Source organism: Corvus moneduloides, chromosome 23 (genome assembly GCF_009650955.1).
Source record: "Corvus moneduloides isolate bCorMon1 chromosome 23, bCorMon1.pri, whole genome shotgun sequence".
Lineage (NCBI taxonomy): Eukaryota > Metazoa > Chordata > Aves > Passeriformes > Corvidae > Corvus > Corvus moneduloides.
Genome location: NC_045498.1, coordinates 7,268,127 through 7,287,197, shown reverse-complemented (window position 1 = coordinate 7,287,197; position 19,071 = coordinate 7,268,127). Strand labels below are relative to the sequence as shown.

At 58.3% G+C, this 19,071-nt stretch overlaps 1 protein-coding gene across 3 annotated transcripts; it reads left to right on the top strand.

Annotated features, from left to right (window-relative positions):
- Nucleotides 1-897: 897 nt before the first annotated feature.
- On the top strand, nucleotides 898-18,615 carry ASAP3 (ArfGAP with SH3 domain, ankyrin repeat and PH domain 3). 3 transcript variants are annotated; one of them, XM_032132370.1, is made up of 26 exons: nucleotides 898-1,105; nucleotides 4,990-5,062; nucleotides 5,619-5,764; nucleotides 7,281-7,355; nucleotides 7,640-7,689; nucleotides 7,947-8,073; nucleotides 10,091-10,176; nucleotides 10,960-11,035; nucleotides 11,166-11,252; nucleotides 11,493-11,602; nucleotides 11,845-11,914; nucleotides 12,498-12,585; nucleotides 13,115-13,163; nucleotides 13,252-13,439; nucleotides 13,554-13,687; nucleotides 14,085-14,179; nucleotides 14,447-14,627; nucleotides 15,001-15,086; nucleotides 15,198-15,313; nucleotides 15,403-15,470; nucleotides 15,637-15,744; nucleotides 15,937-16,108; nucleotides 16,196-16,469; nucleotides 16,957-17,101; nucleotides 17,251-17,373; nucleotides 17,650-18,615. In XM_032132370.1, the coding sequence occupies exons 1-26, from the start codon at nucleotides 983-985 to the stop codon at nucleotides 17,722-17,724; spliced, it is 2,925 nt and encodes a 974-aa protein (XP_031988261.1). In that variant the 5' UTR covers nucleotides 898-982; the 3' UTR covers nucleotides 17,725-18,615. The 3 variants fall into 3 exon arrangements, with proteins under 3 accessions (XP_031988261.1, XP_031988260.1, XP_031988262.1); XM_032132369.1 differs by having other exon boundaries at nucleotides 899-1,105; nucleotides 15,865-16,108; XM_032132371.1 differs by lacking the exons at nucleotides 898-1,105; nucleotides 4,990-5,062 and having other exon boundaries at nucleotides 5,741-5,764; nucleotides 10,072-10,176; nucleotides 15,865-16,108.
- The last annotated feature ends 456 nt before the right edge of the window (nucleotides 18,616-19,071 follow it).

Sequence of the window (19,071 nt, the reverse complement as noted above, 5' to 3'; positions counted from 1 at the left end):
AAGGGGCATGGAGGGGGGTCTGCAAAGTCCCCTTGCACCATGTTGGCCTCTCTCATGGCAAACCAGCCCCAATGAGGCTGTTTGCCCCTTTCTGTTCCAGTTTGTCACCAGCCCCAGCCCTGTAGTGGGACGTACTCAGTGTCTGTTCAACCTCATTGCTTGGTCCTGGGGTGTCCAAGCTCCCCCATCCTCCGGGAAGAGCAAATAAGCAGGAATGGCGCACCAAATTCCGTTTAAAGGTGGGACGAATGAGGGGACAGCAGAGGGAGCAAAGAGGTCGCCTCCAGCGGGACAAAAAGCCAAGGGCTCCAGTAATTATCCCCTGTCCAAGGATTGTCCCCTCGGGGTCCTAGGAAGGGCAGGCTGGGGGTGACCTCCAGTTCAACCGGTGTTTGGGGCGGACTGGGCATCATTGTGGGTGTCTCCATCTCCTACCAAGATGGGGAGGGGTGGTTGCTGGGGGTCCCTGGAAGAGGTGGGTACTGGAATGCTGGGCTGAGGTGGGTTCCGGGCTGAGGTGGGTGCTGGGGTCCCTGAGTGCTTGGGAAAGGTGGGTGTTGGCGTTAGGGGCGTGCTGGTGCCTGGAGAATATGGGTAGTGGGGTTAGGGAGACGCTGGGTGCCTGGAAAAGGTGGGTGCCAGGTACCGAGGCAAGGCTGGGGGTGCAGATCCAACCAGACCCTAGGGTTTTCCCTTCGTCCTACCACAGCACGGGGGAACCCCCGCACCCCCCACGTCCCCTTACTCTTGGGGAGTACCGCGGCTCTTCGCCTTTAACGCGGGGACGGGCGGGGCCGCCGCGTGACGGCGGAGGGGCGGAGGGGCGGGAGCGGCTCCCGGTGCGGCGCGGGGCGCTGAGCCGGGCCGAGCCGGGCCGAGCCGGGCCGAGCCGGCACCCCGGGGCGCTCCGCAAGGGAGGCCCCCGCGCTCCCCCTGCCCCCTCCCGGTGCCCCCTCCCGGTGCCCCCCCTGCCCCTCGCACCATGCCCGAGCAGCTCAGCGTGGCCGAGTTCTTGGCCGTGACCGGCGAGGATCTCAGTTCCCCGGCCGCCGCCTTCGCTTCCAAGATGCAGAAGTGCCGGGCGGCCGTGGGGGCTCTGGAGGAGGTGAGCGGGGCCGGGGGGGGGTCGGGGGGTCAGGCTGCGCATCCAAGCTGGGAACATCCCACGCATCCCGCCTGGGAGCGCCTCTGCGCCAATAGGTGCTAGTCCCTTGGTGCTTGTGCCTCCCTCCGGCTTCTGTTTTTTGAGGCCCACCCTTTCACCCCGAGACTACGCTGGTCATCCTAAGTGGGTGGTTTGGGCCCCTCGGGTGGGGGGAGGGGGGGGCGTTTGCATCTTTTGAGCAGCCCTAGCGTGGTTTTATGGGGGGCTAAGCCTGTGGAAATGGGCAAAGGCTTCTTTAAAGCCTGGTGTCCCCCGGGGCCAGGACATACCCCTCAGGACCCCGAAGCCAGGGCGGCCTATTTCCCTATTTCTAGGGCCAGGACATCGCCACCTGCCCCTTCTGGAGGTCAAGGCATCCCTCCCCGGGGCCAGGGCATCCTTCTTTCCCACCGGGACCAGCACACCACCCCTGTCCCAGGGCCCAGGACATGTCCCCAGAGAATCAGCCCCACGTTTCCATCCACTGTCGAGCTCCTGTGCTGGAGCCAGCCCCGATGGAATGTGGTGTCCCTGGGGGGTCTCCTCCTTGATTAAAGCCAGGGGAGTATTTTTAGCCTCCCCCCAAAATCCTCGGCAGCTTTCGTGGGAAGGGCGGAGGTGGTGGGGTGCCTTCGTCCCCCTTCTCACGCCTGGAATAAAGGCAGTTTCCAGCTGGTCCTGTGGCCTTTGCCAACTCCTCTTAGCTCAGGAATGGCTTTGAAGGAGAGCCAGGGCTAGCAGGGAGTGGGGGGCCCCAGGTGCCAGAGCTGCTGGGATACCTGGGGGCAGTGGGATGGGTGTCCTGGGCCTGGAAATCTGGGAACACACCATGGAGCATCCTGGTCCCCATCAGCACATGCTGGTCACTGCCATGGATCTTCCTCCCAGTCAGAAAGGGGGAGGCAGCTCCAGCCAGGAGGGAGTAGCAGGAATTTTGTTTGGCTGCTTGGAGAGGCTGTGGTTAAGGGACGCAGGGATGGGGGGGAGACGCATCCCTTGGGAATGACAGGGGGGTCTCTGGGATTGGCTTAGTAAAGCTGCAGCAAGCACGAGACGGAGCTGGGAATCATGACTGCTGTTGTATGTGCCATGGAGGGCACAGGGCTGAACCCCCTATCCCACTGGAGGCTCTGGGGAGGGGGCCAAACCACTGCCAGACCTTTGGCATCCTTATGTCCCAGCACAAGGGTAGGAGGGAAATCCAACCAAACCAGCTCCACGCTATCCTTGGAGCCCCAACGGGTTGATAGCATGAGGCAAGGGGGATAATCAGTGGCAGATTTGGGGATCACTGGGGCATGGGAGAGACACTCTGTGACCAAACCGAGCCATGGTCTTTCCTGTTACCACCCCACGTCCTGGGTGGTGGCTTGGCGAGCAGGAGGGAGCGAAGGATGCCAGTCGTACTAGCAGCAGTCAGTGACTGCTGGGTGGGAAGGGATGACTGTATCTCATCAGGACCCTGGGACAGAGCATGGCCACACGCACCCAAGGTGGGAGCAGGTCCCAAATTGGGGGCAGGAGCGAGCAGGAAGAGGACTGGAGATTGCTGCTCAACATTGAGGAGACATCCTGATGTTGGCCGGAGCTGCTGTGTGCCTCAGTTTACCTCCTGAGATTAAAGAGGGCTCTCCCCTCCCACGGGGTTTGTGTGACTTCAGAATCCTTGGGGCTGCTGTGGAGACAGAACCTGAGGTCTCTGGAGTGGGCTTGGAAGGTCAAATCCAGCCCTTGGTGGTTGGTGCTGGGTGCTGTGGGAGGAGAGGGGGAGTGCATGATCCTCGCATGTCAGAGGGGACTGGGCACCTCTGGGCTGGGGAAGGGTGACGTGGCAGAGGCTGCCGGCAGATGAGCTCCCAGGTCACCCTGTCACCAGGGCAGTGCCACATCTTGCTCCTGGCCTGGCAGCTTGGCACCCCGGCTCTGGCACCCATGGTGGCTCCTTTGCTGGATAGCACAAGCTGGCAGCGGCGGGGAAGGTAGAAGAATGGCCTCCATTGAGCATCCTGCCTGGGGTCCCCAGGCTGCGAGTCTGGCTAGCTGTGGTGCAGGTGTGCATTCATCCCTTCCTCCGTCCCATGGGGAATTCCTCCTGCTCCTGTCTCTGTTGTGCTCAGCTGCCCCCTGACCAGAAGCCCTTGAGCTGGGCCCGGGGGATGATGGGTGCCACCGGGGGCTCCAGACATCTCTGCCCTTCTGCTGCTGAGCAGCCAAGGCTCCTGTTCCCGGCAGCCGGCCTGGTACATCGGGGACGCAGCTGCAGGCAGCACCGGACAGTGATTCTCTCTGCATTTACCACCCACATACTTGTCTCTGCTTGCCCTGTGCCCACTGGTCGACTCGTGGACCCCTTCCTGAAAGCCCCTGTGTCCTTCCCTGGATCATCCCTGCTCTGTACCAGCCCTGCATTCTGCATCCTGCAGCTGTGAGCTGGCACCAGGATGAGCTGCTCTGTCCTGGGCACTTGAAGGAGTTTCTTCCCACACTTGACCAGTGATGCTTTCAAAGCATCTCGTGCTGCCTCAGTTTCCCCTTCCCAAGATTCTGCCAGGGTTGCAAGCCTGGAGCATCCAGACATCCAGCCCTGGCTTCCTCCAGAGGCAGGGAATATTTCTGCTCTGGAGAGTTTGGTGCACCTGGATTTGACACAGAGAAGGGCCGTGGGGGGCTTTGGTGTACCCCTACGTTCTCCCCACCGTAGATGCATTGCAAGACTCCCCTGAGCAGGGGGTTTGGCTCCCACCTCAGCCCCAGTCCCCTCCCAGCCAGCTCATCCTGGCAGCATCCCATCCCACGAGGAGAGCAGTGCTGAAGCCAGGCTGACCCTGCTGTCAGGAAATCAGCCTTGACATAAGCCTGAAAACCTTCGACAGAGCTCAAGCAGAGAGAGAGTCTCTTTATTGTAATTCCTCCGAGGTTTCATCCCTGCCCTTTTTTGCTGTTCACGCCCTCTAAATATTTCCAGCCTGTTATCATGGCTCTGGTACCTGCAGCCAAGCCACCCTTAACCCTTTCCTGATGCTGGGGCTGGTGTGTGCTCAGATCCTCGGGCTGGGAGCACCCCAGCCCCCTGCCCTTGGGTTGAGTGGGGCTGAGTTTGTCGTAGTGCTTGGGTGGGGTAGAATTTGTCGTGGTGCTCAGTGGGCAAATCAGGGCTGTACAGGTAGGAAGAGATGGGGGGATGGGAAGAGCTCTAAACCAGAGCAGGATGTGGCCCATGGGGCTGCAGGGAGGCTCATGGTGTTGGGGACCATGGGTAAGACCCTGCATGAGCTGGGGGGGCTTTGAAAGCCACATTCCTCCTTGTGGGATTGTTGTGGTTTAGCACACAACCGGCACAAGGGTTTATGGGATTTAGGTCCCCATCAGCAGGAGGTGGGTCCTATCTTTGGCTCTGTGGGGAGCTGGGCACCCTCACACATCACGCCTGGTTCTGAGCCATGGGGATGGGCTGATGTGCTACGTGATGCTTCAACCCCTCCCTTGTTGAAAGTCCCTGCAAGAGCCAGCAAGGCATTTTCTGTGGTTAATAGAAGCTGCTGGGATCCAAAGAGCCTCTCACCTCCTGCTACTGTCTTGCTCAAACCCTCCTCCCTGGGGCCAGCCAAAGTCCTGCCTGGCAGCAAAGCCACGGGGACCACAGTCCTGGCAGGGGACCGGCTGGACGCTGTGGCTCCAGCATCCCCAGGATGCCTGCAGCTCCTTTCCCAGGCCTGGGAGCTTGGATGCTGCCCCACACATCTGCACAGCAGAGCTGCAGCCTTTCCAAGGGCCAGCTGGGCTGGGGGAGTGGCAGCCGTGCTTGGCTAATGAGCTCCATTTGTTTTCTCTCTTTGCTTTTGCAGAGCCTGGATGGGGACCAAGCTGTGCTCCAGAGGATCAGGAAATATGTGAAAGCTATTCACATCTCTGGGCTCAGTGAGTTGGGCTCTGGGAGGTGATGGGCATTCGCAGAGCATGGAGCTGGGGGGGTTGTGATGGTCCCATCTTCCACCAACAATGGTCACACGGGTAGCAGGGTGGCCATGGGTGCTGGTGAGCCTGGGGCTGCTTGCTACTTGGGTGCTACCAGCCAGCCAGCTGGGCAACATGCTAAGGTGCCAAAAATTGTCTTAAAATGATATAAAAAGGGAAATGGAGAGCCTTAGGAAGGTTGTTTTGGACATTCCAGTGCTGTCCTGCCGCAGGATCAGCCCAGCTTTGCTACAGAGGGATGGGGAGGTGGGCGCTGGCTGCTGATGGGACCTCATGATGTGACCTAGCAATGTACTTAGATGCCAAAAACTGTCTGAAATATATATAAAAAAGAAAATCGAGAACCTTAGGGAGGTTGTTTTGGGACACTGCTGCTGTCCTGCATCAGGATCAGCCCAGCTCTGTTACAAAGGGATGGAGAGATGGTGGGAGCTCACGGTGTGACCATGATGTGTCATGGCCATGACCCCGTGTCCCTCTCCGGTGTGTCCCCATACAGGCCACGTGGAGAACGAGGAGCAGTATAGCGAGGCCCTGGAGAACTTTGGCAACAACCACCTCTCCCAGAACAACCATGAGCTCTCCACCGGCTTCCTAAACCTGGCCGTCTTCACCCGCGAGGTCACTGCACTCTTCAAGAACCTGGTATGCTGTCCCAAATCTACTTGGATTTGGAATCCCCCACCAACCAGTGCAGCTCTCCTCCTTCCAGTTTAGCTGCCCTCCATCACATGCAGCAATTCCTACCTCCCACCCTGGGCTCAGAGACACATTCCCAGTGCTCTCAGACCATCTGATACCCCCGTTACTAGATTTATAGCTTGCTCCCAGCTCCCTGAGGCCATTGACACTGGGATCTGATGGGAAGCTGGGGCTGCTATTTTCATTTTTTCCCTTTTTTCTCGCTTTCTGTTTTTTTCTCACATCAATTGCATCTCTGATCTCGCTTGCCAAGAGTAAATCAAAGCCACGCTGGGCTGCACAGTGGGGCCATGGGGAGCAGGCAGAGGCAGCTGTGAGCCGAGCCACGAATGGCTCAGATGGAAAACTCAGCTCATGAATGGAGCTGGGTCCATGCATGCCCAGCAGCAAGTCCCTGGGCGGTCCCATGTGGCCCCCTCTTTGTTCACTTTCAAATCCCCCTCTCCAAAGGGTGTTTTTGGCCCCTGTCTCTGCTTAAGGAGGAAATTGATTTCTGCTGCCCTTCCCCGAGCAAGAATTTCAGATTTTTGGCGTCTTCCTCTTCCAGTTACCCCAATCTGGGCCTCCCTGCTCCTCCCCTTCCCCATCCTGGCTGTCATAGCCTGCTGGACTCCCGTGCTCCAGTAGGGCTCTGCAGAACTGTCCTGATGGAGGAGTTGGACAGCTCTGAGGGTCCCCACCTCCTGCCCCCCATGCTGCTGAGTGAGGTTCTGTGCCAAGACCCTCAACCAGATCCAAAAAGCTGTTTTTCCCCTCCTAGAGTCTCCCTGGTGCTCTCCCGTTATCCCTGGTTTGGGGGTGGTCCTGTGTCCTGGGGCTGGGTTTCTTTCCGGGTGCTGCGGAGGACTAAAACCCTTTAAAAGAAATCTGGGTGCACTGGGGAGGTCCCATGGGGGTGCTGGAGCTGTTCTCACAGCTCTAAAATGGGGTGCTGCTCCATGGGGTGCATGGAGGGATGCCAGGACAGCAGTGGCCTCCCATGTCCCCACCTCATGGACCCCTGCCCAGCACTGGTAGGGATGGTGGTGGCTGCGTTGCTGTCCCCAAACCTCAGCAAAGGGAGACATTTTGGGAAGCCCCTTTTGGGAAGCCCCTTTGACATGGGTGAGCTCTTTGTATCACAGGACCGTGGAGGGGCTGGTCGTGTTGCTGGGTGCTGGGGACAGGGGTGGGGATAGGGACGAAGTGCCAATGGAGGGAGATAGCTTTGGTTTTGGCAGCTGTAGCGCTGATGTGGTTTGTGGGAAGGGCCACATTTGTCAGACATCTTGCAGCCAGCTCCAACAAGCCGCAGCCTGCCCTCTGCCAGGAGCCTGGATTCAGCCCTACTTCCAGCCTCTTTAACCCTTCCTGGGGCAGTGATAGAGTTGGGGGGAGGTCCCTGGCACTGAGAAGGACCTGGAGCTCCAGCTTCCTGACTTCCCCCACCATGGGGTGACCCTATCTCTACCTTCTACAGGTGCAGAACCTGAATAACATCGTGTCCTTCCCCCTGGACAGCCTGTTGAAGGGGCAGCTGAAGGATGGCCGCCTGGTGAGTCCTGTTCCCAGGGTCACTCATTTGGCAACGTTCTGCAGCGAGACCCCTGGTATGTACTCAGCTCATGCCTGTGGCCAGGAGAAGGAAGGAGCCAGTACCAGGGGCTGGAAGGAAGCAGTGAGGGTTGGGAGTGACAGAAATAAGGGGTGAAGACCTGATAGGGACACCCCTCACCCCCAAGGGGTGCAGCAATGCAGAGCAAGACTCTCGGCCCCTTCAGTGCCACTGGCTCTTTCGCTTTCCCTGACAGCTGCCACCCCCTCTTTCCTTTGCCACAGGATTCAAAGAAGCAGATTGAAAAGGCCTGGAAGGATTATGAGACCAAAGTGTAAGGAACATGCTGCCTCTGGCAAAATCTACTTAATTCCACTCTGCACAAAGGTGTTTTGTCCCCAGGGTGGAGCCGGGCATTGATGGTGCCAGTTTGTCATGGGGCGGGTTCTGGTCCAGCTTTTCCCAAAGGGGAAAGGGAGAGGGGCTGGAGAGGGCCTGCAGATGTTGTTCCTGATCCCATCCCCACCGTAGCCTCCCACATGGGACACCCCTCAGAGCAAGGTCCCAACCCGCCGCCATCCCATTCCACAGGGGGAAGATGGAGAAGGAGAAGGAGCGAGCCCGCTTGGCTGGGGTCGTCCAGGCCGAGCCAGCAGCCACGGAGGTGGCCGAGGACATGCAGAAGGAGCGGCGGCTCTTCCAGCTCCACATGTGCGAGGTGAGGGCTGTGCCAGGGGGATCGGGGACTGTTCCCCCCCGGAACTGAGTCCCAGGGGGACGTGGGGGACCGCTCTGCTGAAAGTTGTGTAGGGGCATCGGAGCCTGTCCCCATATTCAACACCAAAGCAGCCCCACCTGTGTGCTGTGGAGGACCCTTGCCTGTCCCCATCCCATTGTGTCCCTGCATGGTCCCAGCTCAGGGATCCCCATCCCATCCCCATATTGCGGGCCCTGTGGGATGCGGCTCCAAATGACACCCATGGTGCCCCACGATGGTGGCCTGGGGGTTCCTTCCATGTGCCCCCAGCCCCGCTCCTACCCCTTCCTTGGGTGGCGTTTGGGTAAAAAGTGAGCTTTTTGGCTAACATCCCTGAGGCTGGCTTTGTGGTTTTCCCCCATCCTCAAAACTGCTCCTGGCTTTGGTGAGGGGGTCACGAGTCACCCCAGATCCTTGGCAGTTCTGGGTCCTTGCAGTCCATGCTCAGGAGGTGACGTGGGAATAAGCAAAGGACGGAGACTCAATTTCAGAGCCCTACAGCAAGGAGGAGCCCAGCTGTCCTGGCTCCAGACACTCAGCAGCCTCATACACCTCAAGGGTGACAGAGCAGGGAACAAGTCCATAGTGGGTTGTTGCAGAGGTCTCCCATGTTCCCTACGGCCAGATCCCGGTGCTGCCCCATGCCCGCCCAGCAAAGAACAGGGGTTCTGGGGAGGAGGCTGCGCCTGCCTCAGAGCTGGGAGCCAGCCAGATGAGTCACTCCCTTGAATAGCTCCACAGCACATGGAGAGGTGGGAGCTGGAGCAGGGCATGTGCACCCGTGTTTCTGCATGCATGAGAGCTGCTGCTGACCCTGGAAACGGGGGGGACAGTCCTTCTGGGGAGCTGGGGGCCATGTGATGCACATGAGTTTCTAGGAAAGTGGGTTTTGCTGCTTCCTGGGCTGGGAGCAGGGTCCTGTTTGACCCCATTGGGTGGTTGGGTCTCCCCGTCGTGGGCCATCTCACACCCTCAGGGCTATGGGAGCAGTCGGACGTGGGCCATGGGGTGCTGGGAGCATCCCTTTGTTCATGGGTCCCAGCCAGCACTGGCTGGGACACTCTGCTGCCACTGTCACTGTGGGATGTGGGTGGCAGGGCAGGGACATCCCATGCGAGCCGGGCACAGGTGGCCTTTTCTAGATGGGACATGGTTCAGGGGTACAGTCATGCTCCCTGACATTGACTTGGCATCTCCAGCTTGCACGGAGCAGTTTAACAACCCTCCCCAGCCCACTGACCCCTCAGGGTGTCCAGAGTGCCTGGGGCATGGGAAGACTCCATTCCAGGAGCTGTGTCCCACCCTGGAAAGCCCCCAGAGCTCAGGGCTGCTTCCCCCCTTCCCTCACTCCCCACTCAATACCATTCCAGCAGCTGGAGAGGAGCTTGCAGGGGGAAAACTCTTCCCCTCCTTATTTTGCTTAGGGTGAGCGAGGCTCTGTGTCTATCCTTCCCTGCCTGCAGCTGATGGATGGGTTTGATGCATAAAGCTGAAATTCCCCATCCCACGGGGCATCTCAGCAGACCTCCGGTGCTGGTGTGCTGCAGGTGCTCACTTCTTAGAATCTGGTTTTTTGGGAATAAAAGGGCCATCTCTTAAAAAACATTTGGCCTTTTTTGTTGTGCTTTTTTTTTTCCTTCACAAGCTGCCTTGGACTTTCGGTTATTTATTAACTCCAGAAGTAATGAGCAGCAGGAGGAGCATGCTTGGCTGGAAATCCTGGAGGCCTGCCTCAGTCCTTGAACTTTCCAGGTCTTGGAGGACTTCCAGAGCCAGGTTTTTTGAGGGTGGTCCCCAGCGAGCTGCCTTCAGATCCAACATCATGACTCGACTTCTTGAAACCCAGCCAGTGTTTTAACTTTCCTCCCCGTGCTGGGAAAGGAAGCAAGCGCTGGGCAGGCTTTTGCTCTTTCCTCTGGGATATTTTCAATTGGTCCTTGTCTCTTGTCACCTAACCAGGTGTCTTCTCCCCCTCCAGTACCTGCTAAAAGCCAGCGAGTCTCAGATGAAGCAGGGACCAGATGTCCTGCAGAGCCTCATCAAGTTTTTCCACGCTCAGCACAAGTAGGTGCCACCTTGGTCAAGATGGTTCATTCCTGGGGCTGGTTGTCACCCGTGGGTGACACGAGGGTCTGGGGTCTTCTACTCTCATCCCAGATCCATGAAGCTGTTGATGGAGATACTGGGCAGAGCCCATCACTTTCCAGTTTTCTCTGGGGAGTTGAAATGTGCTTTGTTGGCTAGAGGAGCTGTAAATGTGTCCATGGGGCTAGGGGAGGGACACTGGCTTGAGATATATCTGATGATTTGGTTTCTGGATGGATTTCCAGGGATGAGCTCAGCTGAGCAGCTCTGGCATTAGCCATGGGGCTCGTAACAAGGGTGTTTGGAGTGAGGATCACCATCCCCTTGTCTTTCCCGTTGCTCCGTGAGGCTGGAATAGCAGTGTGTGGGAGTCATCATCTCCTCCAGCTCTCAAGTGGGGAAACGGAGGCAGGCTGAGACAGTCACTCTGGTTAAAAGCATGTCTTTGACTGGGCCTGTGACCCAGGGACCCCCCAGATTGCAGCTTTTGGCAGCACTGCTCCCCAGTGAGTTGAGCTGGGATTGAACAAGAGGCCAATCCTGCATCCCAAACTCCCCAAATACTTGGGGTATCCAGACCCCATGGGCTGGGCTTGGCCTTTGCTGCACTCTCTCCAGATCCCCGTAGCCAAGGAGCCACAAAGCAAGCGCAGCTTTCCAGGGAGGGGATCGCCATGATCTCCTGCCACGTTTTCTCTAAAACCCCTCTTTTTTCCTCCATCCTCCCCATCTGCATCTTAATCACCCTCAACAAACACCCAGTTTCTTCCAAGACGGCTGGAAGGCTGCCCAGAACCTCTACCCCTTCATTGAGAAGCTCGCTGTGTCCCTCCACGCGGTAAGGCCTTCACACTGCCATCCAATGCCCCTCAGACATGTCTCCCAGGGTGCCACCCCCCTGTCCCCGTGCCAGCCCCTGAGAACACCTGCGCTCAGCGCAGCAGTGAGGGCAGCTGCTCCCTTTCCAGCTCCACCAAGCACAGGAGGAGGAGGTGAAGCAGCTCACGCAGACCCGCGACTCCCTCCGCAACCTCCTGCAGCTGGAGAACAAGGAGGTGAGACCCCCAGGATGGGCAGGGTAGAGCTGAGAAGGAGCATGGGGAGGGTCCCCTAGGGTTAGTTCGGGGATGGGGAGCAGAAGGGAGAGGATAGCTGTGTTAACCTCTCCAGGGACCTGGTGACGTTTGGATGCTGTGAGGGCATGGGGGTGTCTGGCACCCACGTAAGGACAAGGTCGCTTGGGGCAGCAACCGCCTCTGTGCCTCTCACTTTGCTTTTTAATTGTCTTTTTTCAGGAAAACTTGAGCAGGAAGAACTCTGGTAGTGGCTACAGTATCCACCAGCACCAAGGCAACAAGCAGTATGGGACGGAGAAGTCAGGATTCCTGTACAAGAAGAGCGATGGGTGAGGATGAGAGTTATCCTGGAGAGCTCCCGGCTTCAACCCAATGTTGTTAATGCTCACGGGAGGCCCCAGAGCTGGAATCCAGCTCACAGGACATTTAGTGTTCTGTCAGTTAGAGAAAGCAAAACCCCATGTCCGGAACACCATGAGGCCTCTGCTGAGGGCTGCCATGGCTGGTTTGGGATGTGGATGTGGGTGATGGCAGCTGTGCAATCCTCACTCCTCCTCTTCCTCCTTCTCAGGATCCGCAAAGTGTGGCAGAAGAGGAAGTGTGGTGTGAAGTATGGCTGCCTGACCATCTCCCACAGCACGGTGGGGACCGTGGGGGCTGCAGCCCTGACCTTTCTTTGTGCACCCTTTGGGACTTGGTGTCCATTGGATTTCAGGTTTAGTTTTGCCCAAAGTGGTCACAAATCTGCCTGGCTTAAAATTCAATACAGGATGGGACTGGATGGTCTAAAGAAGGCCCCCCATGTCTGACAGGGGTCCAAAGGAGGTCCCCCATGTCTGATAGGGGTCCATGGGAGAGGAGGGTGGGCTTGGTTGGGGCAGTGAGATGGATGATGAGGGTCCAGACAAGCCCAAAGGGGATGGGGCTGGTTGGGAGGAGAGGGATGCCCCCTGGTGTTGGAGGCTGGAAACTGCAGCAGGAACAGAGGGACATCTTGGATCCATGTTCTCCTGCAAAGTGTTCCTGTTCTTCTAAAATCGGTCAGACAGGGTCCTGTGGGAAGAGATGGGATGTCTCAATCGTTACAGGGTCTGATTTGCATGGTTATCCCAAGAGAAACCATCTGTGGTGGTGGTTGTACCACCACAGTTTCCATTGGAGAGGGTGATGCCCATCCCATCCCTTCCTGATCCTTTAACCCACGTTGGTCCTCTCACCCTGCAGATAAACCGTCCCCCTGTGAAGCTGAACCTTCTCACCTGCCAGGTGCGGCCCCATGCCGAGGAGAAGAAATGCTTTGACCTGGTGACACGTGAGTGCCTGCGGCGAGGTGCTGTGGCTGGGGTGAGGTGTTTGACCTGGAGGTGGAGGCTGTGGTGGGACCTCTCCCTTTTTGGAGTGGGTTTTCCCTCTGAAACACTTTGGCACCCTCTTGAAATGCTTTTAATCTGGTTCTGGGTGTCTTCCTGGCTGTCTTTGCAGATGAAGGACTGATCTCTCCAAGGAGATCTAGAAAGCTGAGACAAAAAGAGGGTGTGACAAGGCTCAGGTGATGGAAGAGTGATGCACAGTGATTTAACTTGGAATTAAGCAGCTCCTTTGAAGAGATTTCAGCTGATTCCTGCTGTCCTGGGCATCCCTAGATCATAGAATACTAGAATGGTTTGGGTTGGAAGCAACCTTAAAGATTGTCTTGTTCCACCCCCCCACCATGGGCAGGGACACCTTCCACTAGACCAGATTGCTCCAAGCTCTGTCCAAGCTGGCTTGAACAATTCAAGGGATGTTGCAGACACAGCTTCTCCCCTTTCACCTTCTCTCCCCTCTCCCCATCCCTGCAGACAACAGGACGTATCACTTCCAAGCGGAGGATGAGCAGGAGTGTGTTGTGTAAGTGCCACAGCCCATCCCTCCTCCTTGACGTGCCAGATCCTGCTCTGCCTTCCCCATCCTCCTCTTCCTCCTCCGTCCTGCCCAGGTGGGTCTCAGTGCTGCAGAACAGCAAGGACGAAGCCCTGAGCAATGCCTTCAAGGGGGATGGGGGCAGTGGCGGGGCGGCGGCAGGCACCGGGGTGGACGGCGGCGTGCAGGAGCTCACCAGGTTGGTCATCAGTGAGGTGAAGAACATGCCAGGAAACAAGCAGTGTTGTGACTGTGGCGCCCCAGGTATGTTACGGCCTGGGGTGTCCCCCTGCCCTGGGTGTGGGTCAGCTGTCATGGAGGTCACAGCATCTTGGGAGGCTGGGTGTGGTGCTGAGGCCCTCGCCGCTCCCACTGCAGATCCCACATGGCTCTCTACCAACCTTGGCATCCTGACGTGCATCGAGTGCTCGGGTATCCATCGGGAGCTGGGTGTGCATTATTCCCGTATCCAGTCCCTCACTCTGGATGTTCTCAGCACCTCTGAGCTGCTGGTAAGCTGCTCCCTGAGTCTGGAGGTCTCCTGGCCCCGGGAATCACCCTCTGCGTCTCCCAAACCTCCTGGGACACAGGGTTCATTCCTTCTCCTCCATCCCATCTGTCTCCAGTTTGCTCCAGGGCTCGCAAACTTGCCTCAGTTTCCCCAGCACAGTGATCTGGGCAAGGGAGGCTCTGCAAAGCCATTTGCTGAGCAGGGGGCTGCTGGCAGCTCCGCAGGATTTTCTCCCTCCTAAAACAGATTTCCCTTGCCACAAGAGAGCATCATCCTGGCAGAGATGCTGCTCTGGGAAAGTCCTGGGTGGATCCAATGGATTCCTTCCTTCTGGGATGGGATCTGGCTGGAGCAGGGTGAGTGTGGAGGGCTCGTGTCTCTCTGTTCTCTCTCCCTAGCTGGCTGTTAGCATCGGGAACACTCGCTTCAATGAGATCATGGAGGCCACGCTACCCACACAGGACTGTCCCAAGCCCTTGGCCAGCAGTAATATGTGAGTCGGGGACTTGGGTGTGCTGGGAAGAAGAGGAGGAGGCGGAATTGGAGTGCATGGTGTGTGCCCTGTCCTTGTCCCCATGCTGCCACTGCCCATAGGCTCTAAGATGGCCCTGGGATGAGGCATCCTGGTGTCACTGCCGGATTGTGGTGGGGATCTGCACCTCTTTGGAGGTTTACCCTTGATCCTGAGGCTTGAGGAGGAGGCAGGAGCACAGGGCTCCACCCCTCAGCTCCATGCCCATCCAAGCCCCCCTTCTGGCAGGGCTGCACGCAAGGAATATATCATGGCCAAGTACATGGAGCGACGCTACGTGCAGAAAAGCGGCCGGGACAACCCCCACAGCCTCTGGGAAGCCATTCGAGCCCGTGACCTCTTGGCCCTTCTCCAGGCCTTTGCCGAGGGGCATGACCTGACCAAGCCCCTGGCCAGCCCTGAGGGTCAGGTGAGCCCTGCAGGGAATGGATTTTCCCTCTCTGGGTGCCTGTGCTCAGGGTTTTCCTGGGGTTTGGGCAGGGGTGTGCTGGTGGGAAGATGAGCATCCTCAGGTCCAGCTTTCTTCTCTCCTACTTGTAGAAGATGAAGCATTGTTGAGGCCAGCTCTCCTCTCCCTTCCATATCTTGGGAGATGAAGCATCCTTGGGTTCAGCTCTCCTTTCCCTTCCATCTCAGGGGAGATGAGCATACATGTGTCCAGCACTCCTTTTCTCTCCATTCAGAGAGGAAGATGAGCATTCTTGGATCTGGTACTTCTTTTCACTTCTTCCTGAGGAAGATGAGCATTCTCAGGGTCATCTCTCCCTCCCATCTCTTGGCAGGATGCAGGCGAGCTGGCACTGCACGTGGCCGTGCGCCATGCCGACAGATCATCCCTTCCCTTGGTGGACTTCATCATCCAGAATGGGTGTGTCCCCAAGTGCTCCCGGTGTTCCCTGCCCCTCTCCCTCACGGGAGGAATGTACAAGATGCTTGTGTGTTCTCGAGCCTTGACTTTCCTGCTGTTGGCCTTGCACAGGGGAACACTGGACCGGGTGACACAGGACGGGAACACGGCCTTGCACTATGGTGCGCTCTACAACCAGCCCAACTGCCTCAAGCTGCTCCTGAAGGGCAAAGCTGCCTTCACCATAGGTGTGAGGTTGGGATGGGGGGGTTTGGTGTTCTTCGGTGGGATGGTAGGGCTGAAACCTGGATTTTTCCCCCTTTTGTCCCTTGGGCAGTGAACACGGCAGGCGAGACGGCTCTGGACGTGGCGAGGAGGCTGAAGCACAGTGAGTGTGAGGAGCTGGTAAGTGGGATGGAGGAATGGGAGAGAAGCTCAGCATGGGGAGAGGGGACCAAAGCACCTGAGGAGGGCTGGCATGAAGGTGGGGGGCTTCTGGGATGTGTCCCTCCAGTGCCCTATGGGCTGCCCCATCCTGAGATTCCGCTGACCTGCCCCATCCCTCTGGCAGCTGGAGCAGGTGCAAGCAGGGAAGCTCTCCCTGCAAATCCATGTGGATTATGACTGGGAGCCCCCACCAGAGTTCCCCTATGACAGCGAGGATGAGCTGGAGGAGAAGGTACCTGTGGGATGGTGGTGGGGGCCCTCCACATCCCCAGTGAGGGGGCTGGGAGAGTGCAGACCCTTTTGGGGGGCTGGTGGCAGCGGGACATCCCTGGAGCTGTGTGTGTACCCCCAGGTGAGCCCCCTCCAGCGCTCCTTCAAGGGCACGTCACCACTGCCCGCCAACCCACTGCCCGCCTGCTCCCAGACCCGCTGGAGCTGCATGGGGATGGACATCACCAACAAGACCTACGAGAGCATCCTGGTGCCCTCACGCCCTGCACCCCGCCGGGCCCACAGCGAGGAGATCCCCCCGCCGTTGCCCCTCAAAAACCCTACGCGGGGTAGCTCTCGCCCCAAACCCAGCCACAGCCCCACCGGTAAGCCGGAGTGGGGGGTCATCATGGTGGGGCTGTGCCTTCCCCTGAAGACCAAGTTTATTGTCCCCATTGCATGTGTTCCCCCAGAGCGCCCTGAACTGCCCCGGCAGGCGTCAGAGCCCCACTTCTCTGGGGCAACAGAGGCACTGGCACCACGCAGCCTGCCTTGTGCCAGCAGCACGGGTGCCCTGGATGGCACCCCCAGCACCTGCAGCCCCACTGAGAGCCAGCGGGCAGCGTACTGGGAGACCCGCTCCGAGACGGACACTAGCAGCAGTCGGCGGGGGCCAGAGCTGAGTCCCCCACCCGGGCAGCTCCTGCCAGGCAACATGGCCCCCGACATCCCCCCTGTCAAGTTCAGGTAGGGACCCTGCTCCAGACAGGGGTTGCACTTGGTGTTGGGGGGCCATTGCATGGTGCTGGTGGGTTGGCTTCAACCCCTGCCACCCCCACGGGCATGGGGAATCCCTGTGGAGCAAAGGGGTCCCCACCCTCTGGGGTCTCCAGAGAAGTTGGTGGTGACCCTGGGATGCAGGAGGAGACAAGGGCAGCTGAGGGGATGCTGGGTTGTCCTTGGAGATAATGATGCAGATTATTTGGGAGGACACCAAGATCCTCTGCAAGTTACCATATATATTTTTTCTTTCTTGGGGAAACTGTGGTGGGATGGGCTCATTTGAGGGAGTTTGGGTGCTGGGGACCTTTTTCGTCAGCATCTGGGGGCTGTGGGTAGGATCCAGGTCCCATGGAGGAAGCCCTGACCCCCCTGAGACCTCGCAGGAAGGAGGACAGGGCGGAGGAAGGCACCTGCAGAGAGGGGGTGACACTGTTCCCCATGTCACCCACAGCTCAGAGAGCACCCGCTCGTACCGGCGCATCAGCGGCATGGTGGGCAAAGTGGGGTTGGCCGGGTCCCCCCAGAGCCCTGGTGGCCCCGAGGACCCTTCTCTCAGCAAGGTGCCCCCTGTGCCCATGCCCAGGAGATTTGCTCCGGTAGGTGCAAATCCTCCTCTCTGCATCCCCAAGCATCCCAGCTCCTCTTATCATGGAGTGGCAGACGGAATGATCGGGGGTTGTATCCCTGTTGCTGCCCTTTGGGTGGCCTCGGGGGGTTCTGTCACCCCCTTTTCATCCCATTTCAGGCCAAGGGGAGGCAGAAGCGGGTGAAAGCAGTGGCTGACTGCAAGGGGGACAAGGCGCGAGATCTGACCTTCTCCAAGGGGGAGGTCATCGTGGTGACACGAGAGGAGGACGAGCAGATCTGGGTGAGTCACCATGGCACGGACAGGTGCTGGGATCCAAATCCTGGTCCTTTTCCCACTCCGGTTCTCTTCTGAAGGAGGCTGAGTTCTTCTGGGGGGGCATGGATGGGGGACTCCTGCCCCATGTGTGCATGGAGGACGGCTGGGAGGGCTCCACTGATGTGTCACCACAGCTTTGCCTCTCTAAGTCCCTGTTGGAATTGGGCAGGGGAGAAGTTTTGGGGCTGATATCTCGAGATAAGACTCCCACCCTCCTGAACCCTCTTTCTGCACCCCCAGGTCGGCTTCATCGAGGGCGATGGCTCCCGCACCGGCGTCTTCCCTGCCAGCTTCGTCCACCTCTTGCAAGACTGACCGGGTGGGGGTGGCCCATTTGTCACTGTCCCATTGGCTGGGACTAGAGGCAGCTCCCTGCTGGGGGCTTGCTAGAGCCAGGCCACAAGGGACATGTGCCCAGGATCCTGGCATGGGACCACTGCTCTCCAAGGGGGCCCAGAGACCCCCTGCATTGGGAAAACCATCCATGGATGGTGGCGGTGGGGAGCTGAGGGGCAGAGAACAGACATGCTCGCTGCACTGGTGGGCTGAGGTTTCTGTGCCAGCCCCTGCTCCCACTGCTCTTCTGTCCTTCCTGTGGACTCTGCCCATCCGTTGGGTTTTCTTCTTCCTTCTCTGCAAGGAATTTGGGATGGGGGAGCTGTATTCGGTGTCCCCTACCCTCTGCCAGGTAGTCATGAAGCGTCCTCCTCATCCTGGGGGCAGCCATGGACCCCCAGCCTCCTTCTGTACCCCAACTGTGAAGCCTTTGGGATGGGCAAGAAATGGGGGGGGCGGGGGGGGAGTGGGGTGTGTTTGTGTCCATCCCCCACCCTGGCTTCCAGGAGCGGCCTGGACTGGTGGGGCTTGGGGATGCTCCAAAGCTTCTCCAAAACTGGTATCAAAATGCCATTCCCTGATTTGGAGGGGGATGGATGTTTCAGGTGGTACCACAGGGCCCCTGCCACGTCCTTCATCTGGGATGGGTGCTGGATCGCCGCCCCGGCACTGGGCGGGGCTCTCAGATGGGCTTTTGCAGCTTTTTCTAGGACCAGCATATGCCTGTACCAGTGTCCTTTGTGACTCGCGTGCCTCTATACCCCCTCAATTTACCCCTCTCATTTCTGTGTCAAATGTTTCATCTCAAAAAAGTCCTTTTTTTAATGTTTTCTGTCTCCAATTTATAATAAACCATCATTTTTTTAAGCACCTGGGAGTGTGTGGGGGGCACAGCCCCTGCCCTGGGACACAGCCCACAGCCCCTGGCAGTCTGCAGCGTGGTGATGCCGCTGCTTTGTGTCCCTGAGGCTCCCAGTCACTGGCATCTGTGATCACCCTTGGGGCAGCCATGTGGGGCTGGGCTGCTACATGGGCATCTTCCCAGTGTGCTGGGATGGATCCAGAGCAGGATCCTTGTCCTACAGCCACCCCTTTTGGGTGCTGGAGCAGGGACAAGCAAGAATGGCAAGGTTGTTGTCACCTACACATCCCACTGGCCTGTGCCCCATTGCTGCCCATCCAGCCAGGCCTGAGGGGCTCCTGGCTCCCACCTCAGGCAGGCACACCATCAGCCAGCAAGGCTCTGCTGTGCTTCAAAGACTGCAGGACATGTTGGCATGTCATTTGTCATCGCACAATCATGGAATGTTGGAAGGGGCCTTAAAG